Source organism: Tiliqua scincoides, chromosome 10 (assembly GCF_035046505.1).
Source record: "Tiliqua scincoides isolate rTilSci1 chromosome 10, rTilSci1.hap2, whole genome shotgun sequence".
Taxonomy (NCBI): Eukaryota; Metazoa; Chordata; class Lepidosauria; order Squamata; family Scincidae; genus Tiliqua; species Tiliqua scincoides.
The window spans coordinates 29,470,097-29,478,664 of NC_089830.1; the positions used below are offsets into that span (position 1 = coordinate 29,470,097).

Sequence of the window (8,568 nt, forward strand, 5' to 3'; positions counted from 1 at the left end):
TGGGCAGGAGCTTCTCTCGTTTTCTGAGACCGGGGGGGGGGGGAGGCTGCTGCCTGGCAGAGCGGGAGGCGTGGCCAGTTGGGCCAGGGGTCTGACTTGGCCGAAGGCAGCTTTGTATGTTCACTGGCAAAAGCCAGTGCCAAATGCTTTCCGTCGCTGCTCGGCACGGCGGTGGGAATCCAGGGAAGAGCCTCCAGGGCAGCTGCTCTCTGATTCTTCCGTTGGCCAGGCTAACCTTCCCCTCCTGCCTGTGTTTCCTCTCCTGCCTCCGTTCTGCGTGCCGCATTCCACTCTCCCCGCCATGCTCTGGTCCCGCCCTGCCACCATCCCTGCAGCTGCTTCAGGAGAAGTTCACTGAGTTTGCCAACGAGACGGGGAACGTTGGCAATGAGCGGATCTCGGCTGTCAACCAGATGGTGGACGAGCTGATTGAATATGGGCATGTGGATGCGGCAACCATCGCCGAGTGGAAGGACGGCGTGAACGAGGCCTGGGCCGACCTCCTGGAGCTGATAGAGACGCGGGCGCAGATGCTGGCCGCCTCCCATGAGCTGCACAAGTTCTTCAGCGACTGCAAGGACGTCCTCTCCCAGATCGAGGAGAAGAAGCAGCGCCTGCCAGAGGTCACCACCCGGGAGGCCAAGACTTCGGCCAGCACCCTGCAGCGCATGCTGCACTCCTTTGAGCACGACGTGCAGATGCTGGTGACGCAGGTGAGGCTTCGGTGGCGCGGCCCTGCTCTGGATAGTGCCCAGACCCCCCTCTGCCAGGCAGTGAGGGAGTCCGGCAGCGTTAGTGTTTTGGGAAGCCCCTTCTCCGTCCCAAGCACGGTGCAGAGTGCTGCAGGGAGTCCCAAGCAGAGCAGCCCAGGGTCTGCCTCTTGCGCGCGCACCTGGCTGCCCCTGCCCTGGCACCTGCTACAGCCGGCAGCAGTGCCCTGCCTTCGAGGTGTGGCTGGTGGGCTTGGGACGGGGCGGCACCCAGGCTGTGGAGCAGCTTCCCCCGAGGGCCTGCCTAGGCCCTTCTCCACCAGCACCGCAGCAGTCCCAAAGGACCAGTTGGGATGGAGCTATGGCCCCACTCTGCTGCCCCACGGCTGCTTGTGGATGTTCTGCGCTGTTCTTGTTCTTCCCTGTTGCCCCCTGCCTGTTGCCAGCCACCCCTGCTGGCAGGGAACCACCACTCAGACTCAGGGCTGGTGAGGGAAGGCAACTGCATCACAGCCTCCTGCTATCCGTGGGCTGCCCAGCAGGTTCGGCAGCTGCAGGAGGTGGCAGCCCAGCTGCGGACGGTGTACGCAGGTGAGAACGCTGAGGCCATCGCCACCAAGGAGCAGGAAGTGATGCGTTCCTGGAAGGAGCTGCTGAGCTCTTGTGAAGACTGCCGGCTGCAGATCACCACCACCGCTGACAAGATCCGGTTCGCCAGCATGGTGCGGGACCTCATCTCCTGGATGGACACCATCATCTGCCAGATTGGCACCGGCGAGAAGCCCAGGTGGGTGTGGGCAGGGCGCAGGGCACTGCTTGGCAAGGCCCCCTCCCCCTCCTGCCTCGGTGCCTGCTGAGGACCAGTGGGGTGGTGAGGTCTTGGGTGGCAGTCTGGGGCGGGAGACTATCCGTTTCTCTGGTCTGGGGAGGCTCGCCAGCCGCCGCCTGACAAGTCACGTCCCAGGACAAGGGTGTTGAGCAAGGGGTCTCTGCTAGCCTCAGTGGCAGCCTGCCTGCCTGAATTACCAGCAGGGCAGCTCTTCTGAACCCTGCTCTGTCCTGGGAGGAGCCAAGTTCTACCACTGGAGTCCTGGAAATGTGACCAGTTGGCAGAGATTTGCCCCCCCCCTTCTGGTGTTCCCTGTGTGCTCCAGCCCTGCTCATCCTTCCCCTGACATTTGTCTGCTGCCCCTGACAGGGACGTATCAACGGTGGAAGTGCTGATGAACTACCACCAGGGGCTGAAGAGTGAGATTGAGACCCGCAACAAGAACATCTCCGCCTGTGTGGACCTGGGGAAGACCCTGGTGCTAAATAAAAGCCCTGCCTCGGAGGAGGTGAGGAGCCCCCACCACAACCCTCTGGCTGGGCCATTAGGTGTGGTCAGAACCTGCCTTGTCCTGCTCCCTTGCCTGCCTGCCTGCCTGGGGTGAGAAATTCTCAGGGTTTCCCTGACGCCTCTCACCCAGCCTGCCTCCATCATGGTCTTTCTCCGCACCTTGGGACAGGCCGCATTGGCTTACTCTGCACTCAGCTTCCATCTGGGCCCCGCAGGAACCACAGAACTTTGGATGCAGTGGGGGCTCCCCACTCCTGCCCCCTTCCAAACCCCAGCCACAAGATTCGACCTGCACAAAGTGGGTGTTGTGTGTCCAGGAACAGCTGCCTCTGCATCCCTCCTTGCTCTTCACAGTTGCAGTGAAGCCTGGGAGCGCTGCATCTTCTGCACATTGGCGTGTGGGTCCCATGAGAATACAGGGTGCCCTGGCCCCCCAACTCTGGTGTCCCAGGAGTCACTGGGGCGACGCTTCTCCGGGGACAGGCAGAGCCAGGAACCCCACCCCAACTCTGCCTGTTCCTCCTCTGCAGATCAAACTCCACCTGGAGAGGCTGATGACTAAGAAGAAGGAGATGATTGACAAGTGGGACCAGCACTGGGAGTGGCTGCATCAGAGTGAGTGAGGGTGGGCTGGAACTCCGGAGGTGCCCTGTCTTGAGGAAAGGCTGGGGGGGGGGAGTCCGAGGCTCCACATGGCCCCCTGCACAGGCTTCTCCTTCGCAGTGCAGTGCTGGCCCTGGGTTGCAGGGGCACTGATTGCACTTGGGACCAGGTGTGGAGATGGGAAAAGTCCGCGGAGGTGCACACGACCCGCACTTCTGGCCAGTTGGAGGAGCACTGGCTCTGATAAGAACTGTGAAAGCTCCAGCCAGGACCATTTTGGGGCTGCCCTGGGTCTTAAGAGTGGGGAGTGGTTGGCAACCTGAGGAGGAGAACGGCTGGGGGGCAGCCTCGGTTTGCGTCTAGCCCCTCACCTGTATTCAGTGCTGAAGAGAGACTGACACCAGCGCTCTGCCGGTGGCCACGTGGCATCCCTTGTTGCTTCCCGCCCCATCAGTGCTGGAGGTGCACCAGTTCGCCCAGGAGGCGGTTGTAGCTGATGCCTGGCTCACTGCCCAGGAGCCACTGCTGAAGAGTCGGGAGCTGGGGAACAGTGTGGACGAGGTGGAGCAGCTCATCCGGCGCCACGAGGCTTTCCGCAAAGCGGCCGCGGCTTGGGAGGAGCGCTTCAGCTCCCTGCGGCGCCTCACCACGGTACAGGCAGGGGTGGAGCAGCACCGGTGCGTGGGGGGGCATGACCCAGGGGGACAGTGCGGAGCTGACCCCTGCCTGCCTGCCTGCCTTCTCCACCAGATCGAGAAGCTGAAGGCGGAGCAGAGCAAGCAGCCGCCGACCCCCCTTCTAGGCCGCAAGGTCTTCGCGGACCCCGCGGAGCTGAACGCCAAGACCGCTTCCCTCTTGCGCCAACCCCTGTATGAGAAGGACCCACTGCGCAGCCGGCCAGAGGCCAAGCCAGAACCCCTGGAGCGGCCAGAGGCCAAGGTGGCTTATGTGCGCCAGGAGCTGAAGCCAGAGCGGCTGCAACCTGAGCTTGACCGCCTACAGGAGACACCAGCTCCCGAGGCTGGCGGTCGGGAAAGGGGCGGTGAGCCTGAGGCCGCCAAGCCAGAGGCCAGCAAGCCGGAGCCCAAGGCAAGCCGGCTGGAGGCGCATGCGGAGAGGGCTCGGGAGCGCCACGAGCGGCGGCTGGAGCGTCAGGAGTCGAGCGAGCAGGCCGAGCGGCGGAGGGAGCGGTGGCTGGAGCGGCGGCTGGAACGGCAGGAGTCCAGCGAGCAAGAGGCACCCCGCAGTGACCCCAAGGCAGGCGGGTGAGCACCGGGACTGACGGGCCCACAGTGAAAGGCTGGGCGCCTTGCAACCTGCCCAGAGGCCTCTGGGTCTATTTGAGAGTGGGCGAGGGGGACCAGAAGCCCCACTGAAGCAGCCCCTGACAAGGAGGGCTGACAGGTGCTGGCAGACCAAGGACCAGGCCAGCCGTGGAATCAGGCCAGAAAGGGGGATCTGTGGCAGTGGGTACCAGCCTGGAGTCGCACATAGCTCTGAAAGGAGCGCTGAAGGATTTCCCAGCCCCAATGGTGTAGCTACAGCATCTTGCACCTGGGGGTACATCAATTACCCCCCCAAAAGTTTTTAACGTTCATATCATCTTAAGAGGCCTCCGAAAAGCACATCCAGTTTTTGGTGAAAACTCCCCCTCAAGGCATGGTACCCAGGGCAATGTACCCCCTGCCCCCCTTAGCACCCATGCCCAGCCCAGCCCCTTTTCCTGGGAATCGGCTTCCTCAGTGCCTGGAGTCAGGTTCTGGTCAAGCCCCCTCCTTCACCAGCAGCTCTCCTCCACTGCGCTCCTCACGATGAGCTCCTTCTTTGGGGGCTTTGGTGGCCACCTCCCTCTTCTGCTGCCACAGCCCCCTTCTTGTGACCCACAGCAAGGCCACGCTGGCGGACATCGTGGAGCAGCTCCAGGAGAAGGAGTCGACGGTGCCACCCACAGCCGCCACAGCAGACCCAACCACCCCAGCCGCTGTGAGTGCTGAGCCCTTGCTCTGCCAGCCAGCTCTGGGGGGAGGGCTGGGGGGAGAGCCTGTGGGGCCTGGAGTCTGTTGCATGAGTCGTCTGCTCCTGTTTCACAGAGTTGGCTGGAACATCTCACGATTGGGCCTGGAAGTGGAACTGGATTAGGTCACACATTTGGACCTGAGCTCTGATCCTGGGCGTGGGTGGACAAGGTGTTCTCACTTGGAGGGAAGGTGTTCTGCACATGGTCAGGAGCACTCTTGTCATTGCTGACATGCTCCTGCCACGTCCTCTGTCAGACTGTCAGCCTCTTGCTGTAGAAGCTGCTCTTCTGCCAGTCCAGGCTCTGGAGCGGCTGTGGCAGGTGGTCTCTCACTCTCTCACCCCCACAGCCTCGTGAAAGGGAGTCCCCTGCCCGCCTGCCCAACGGCCTAGACATGCTGCCTGAGAGGACCCCCCGCCCTGACCGGCCCCGTGCTCGTGACAGGCCCAAGCCTCGCAGGAGGCCCCGACCAAAGGACCCCAATGCACCACCAGGGGAGACCCACCGGTCCCGCTCGGCCCCCGCCCAGAGCAGTGTGCCTCCCCCACCGCCCCCCGCCCACACGGTCCAGCAGGAGGGCTACCTCCTCCGCAAATTGGAGCTGGAGGGGCCCAATAAGAAGGCTTCCAACAGGTGAGCAGGGAGGGCGGGGCAAGAGGGCTGCAGCTTGCTGGGGTGATTTTCCAGGGGGAAGTGGTGGTGTCACCTCTTGGCCTTGCTGTCTGCAGGAATCCCTGCAAGGCTGAAATCAGTAGCTGGGCAGGAGGGGGCACCCACAGCCCCCGCCAAATGCCAGGACAAGAATGCCTTCAAAAGGAGGGCGCTGGGGCTTCTCAGGGCCTGGCCCAGCTTGCCCCATTCAGTGCTTCCCTCCCCCCTCTAACATCCTTAAATCCAGAAGCATCTCTAATTGGGATCCTGGTGCTGGCAGCCAGGGGGCTTCTGGGGAGGGGCTGAGCTGACCTGGGTGCTGCTGTCTCCCGGGCAGGTCCTGGATCAACCTGTACTGCGTGCTCAGCAAGGGGGAGCTGGGCTTCTACAAGGACTCCAAGGGGAGGGACTCTGGCAGCACCCACAGCAACGAGCCCCTCCTGGGGCTGCACAACGCCACCAGCGAGGTGGCCAACAACTACAAGAAGAAGAAGAATGTCCTCAAGGTCAGGTGAGCGCCCTGCTTGCGGCCCCCAGCTGGCTTGGGGCTCCGCCTGTCCTCAGAACAGCAGGAGCTGTTTTCACCCATCCTCCTTGTGGGCGCGGAACAGAGCTGAGGCCTGGTGGAGCCTTTCCTGCCATCCCCCTGTGGAGGCCAGAGAGTCTGCCCTGGAGGGACTCTCAGCAAGGAACCTGAGCCCAGAGGAATCCATTGGGCTGGGGAGGCCACCTGCCAGCATCCTGCTTCAGCCAGCCAGGTGCTCCCCAGCAGGGCATGAAGATGGTGTCCCTCCACCCCTATTGCACACTGCCCCAGAACAAGGTGGTTCTGTGCCAGCAGCCATCGCAAGGCCCTGCCCTCCAGCGAATTTGGGCTGTCCCCCTTCAATGGCGTCCAGCAGAGAAGCAAGCAAGCAGCATAGCCGGCCTCCCTGCTGGGCTGCAGAATGCTGATAGCTGCTTCTCCTTTGCAGGACGAGCGATGGGGGCGAGTTCCTTCTACAAGCCAAGGATGAGGTAAGAGCCCTGTGTTCCCGCTGCAGGGGTGAGGTTGGGTGGAGGGCGGTCACTCCTGGCCATGCCCCGAGGCCCAGGTTCCCGTTCTCCCTGCAGGAGGAGATGAAGACTTGGCTGACGGCTCTGTCCACATCCATCTCTGAGCACAACGAGATTGCGCGCTGGAGCCAGGCCCTGCTCACCACCTCCTCCACTGACGAAGGCAACCCCAAGCGGGACCCTGACCGCAGGGCCAGCGCTTCAGGCAGGAGGAAATGAAGCGAGGAATCAGCCAGCAGCCCTGTGCCCCTGGACTCCGCTCTGAGGAGCCACCTGTGCCAGACTCCAGGGTCTTTCAGTGCACTGGGACGGCTTTGGTGCCAGAGCAGGCCAGGGTTTCTGTGGTTGGGGAGGGGGGTGAAGTGCTGGTGATCTCTGAGGAGGCGGGCGTGCCCCTGCGCTGGACACTTGCCCGGGGCGGCTGGTGGAACTGGTTCAAGCCAGGAGGCGTGCACAGGGAGGCCAAGAACAAGGACTCCTAGCTCAGGAGCCCAGTGCCTGTTTCAGAGAGAGCTGGCCCCCGCCCCTGCCTCACAAGGAGGGGGTCCTAGCCAAAAAAGGAAGAGATGTTTTGCTGTCCTCCTGAGTGGGGTCAGGAAAGGACAGGTGCCCTCAGGGCAAGACAAGCCTTCTGCCCTACTGTTCCATCTGATATTTAAACTTGGCACCAGGTCTCAGCAGCCCATGCCCTGGGGGAGTCTCCTTCCTTCATTCCTCTTAGTCTCAGAAAAGGCCAACATTCTCCAGAGCTAGGAAGCCCCCCTGGGAAGAGTCCCCATCAGCTGACCCAATGGGGACCCTCATCCAGTGCTTTGTGGATGGAGAAGAAAGCAACTTTCTTGTTTCTCCGGGAATGTGGAGAGGGAGTTTTGGGGAGCTCTGCAGTGCAGCCCTCCCTTTTCCTGCTCCCAGCCTCATGTCTTCCTGTCCGCTACTCAACCTCTGCCAAATGGTGCTGTCCTGAGTGCAAAATACTCCTTGAGCTGTGTGCACCTGGCTGTCCGTCCAGAGGCGGGGTGGCAGTTAGCCTGGGCCCTGGTGTGTGTCCCTGTGTGTGCGTGTCCCCCCCCCCACTCTGTAAGCATTCTTTGGCAAGATGCATCACTCAAATAGACACCACCCTGCTCCCCTATAAGGAGCCGGGTCTGGTCAAGTGTGACGAGGAGGCGAGGATCAGCCCAGCTTCTGCTGCTCTGTGTTTGCCTCTGGTTTACCCACCACCTCATCCTGGCAACTGTCTCTCTCCCTCTGATTAGTCTCTTCCCCCCCCCCCCACAGTTGCCTTTGCACCCCAGTGTTGAAGCCACCCTGCTGTGCTGGACTCGTGCCCCTGAGAGGTGGGTAATGGAACAAAGGCTCACTCCCTGCCAGCCTCCAGTGCCAGGTCTTGGATCTCCCCCACTCCCATACCAAAGCCATCCTGAGAGGGCTCTTTGATGGGGGGGGCAGGAATCCTAAGTTGTGGAGTTCCTTGTGGCAATGCCCAGAATTGCGAGCACGAGGTCATGCAGCAGCCATGTGTACAGAGCACAAGACCGCAGGGAGACCGTGGGCACAGCTTCCTCACCACTGTTAACAAAGCCATATCCCCATCACTGATTCTGCTACTGGGGAAGAGTATTGTGGGGGGGGGGGGCCTCATCTATTACAGCAGAGATGTACAGTATTTTCATGCAATAAGAGGGCAGGAGAGCATATGATTGGCAAGGAATGCAGCAAAGCAGATAACTGGCTGGACGGGTTGGTGAGGAGGTGCAGACCCAACATCCAGAGCTCCACCAGGCCTGGGGTGGGGCAGGATCCCTGGTCCCAAGGCACAGACTGCCTCTGACTGGGGACTTTGCCTGCATTCTGAAAGCACAGTCTCCAGCATTTTACTGGAGGACGGGTGAACCTCCAGCCTTGCAGCCAGGCCCAGGCTCCACTGAGGGGCTGCATAATTTTGGAAACCAGAGCTTTCTCTTGGGACTCCTTGTGTGCACACTGCTGCCCACCTGCATTCAGACATGCTGTTGCTGTGAACACAGGGATATGTGCTCTCAGGCCTAAGGCAGGCTCTTTGACTTCATGCTCCACCCAGTCTGATGCTTGCAGTTGTGGGAAGCAACAGGGGGGATGAGATCAGAAGTTCCCTGTGCAGCAGGGGAAGCCCTTCAGATCTTCCAGGAACCGCCTTCCTTGTGGTGAACATA

General features: G+C 61.6%; 1 protein-coding gene across 1 annotated transcript in view; it reads left to right on the forward strand.

Moving 5' to 3' along the window:
* SPTBN4 (spectrin beta, non-erythrocytic 4) overlaps positions 1–8,000 on the forward strand; it is a 47,457-nt gene extending 39,457 nt beyond the window's left edge. Inside the window, exons 26-36 of the mRNA XM_066639040.1 lie at positions 336–713; positions 1,253–1,497; positions 1,909–2,047; positions 2,580–2,664; positions 3,107–3,303; positions 3,403–3,917; positions 4,539–4,635; positions 5,019–5,302; positions 5,658–5,831; positions 6,295–6,337; positions 6,434–8,000. Coding sequence (XP_066495137.1) covers positions 336–713; positions 1,253–1,497; positions 1,909–2,047; positions 2,580–2,664; positions 3,107–3,303; positions 3,403–3,917; positions 4,539–4,635; positions 5,019–5,302; positions 5,658–5,831; positions 6,295–6,337; positions 6,434–6,595 — 2,319 coding nt within the window. The 3' untranslated portion in view covers positions 6,596–8,000. The remainder of the gene's footprint in view (positions 1–335; positions 714–1,252; positions 1,498–1,908; positions 2,048–2,579; positions 2,665–3,106; positions 3,304–3,402; positions 3,918–4,538; positions 4,636–5,018; positions 5,303–5,657; positions 5,832–6,294; positions 6,338–6,433) is intronic.
* Positions 8,001–8,568: the final 568 nt, after the last annotated feature.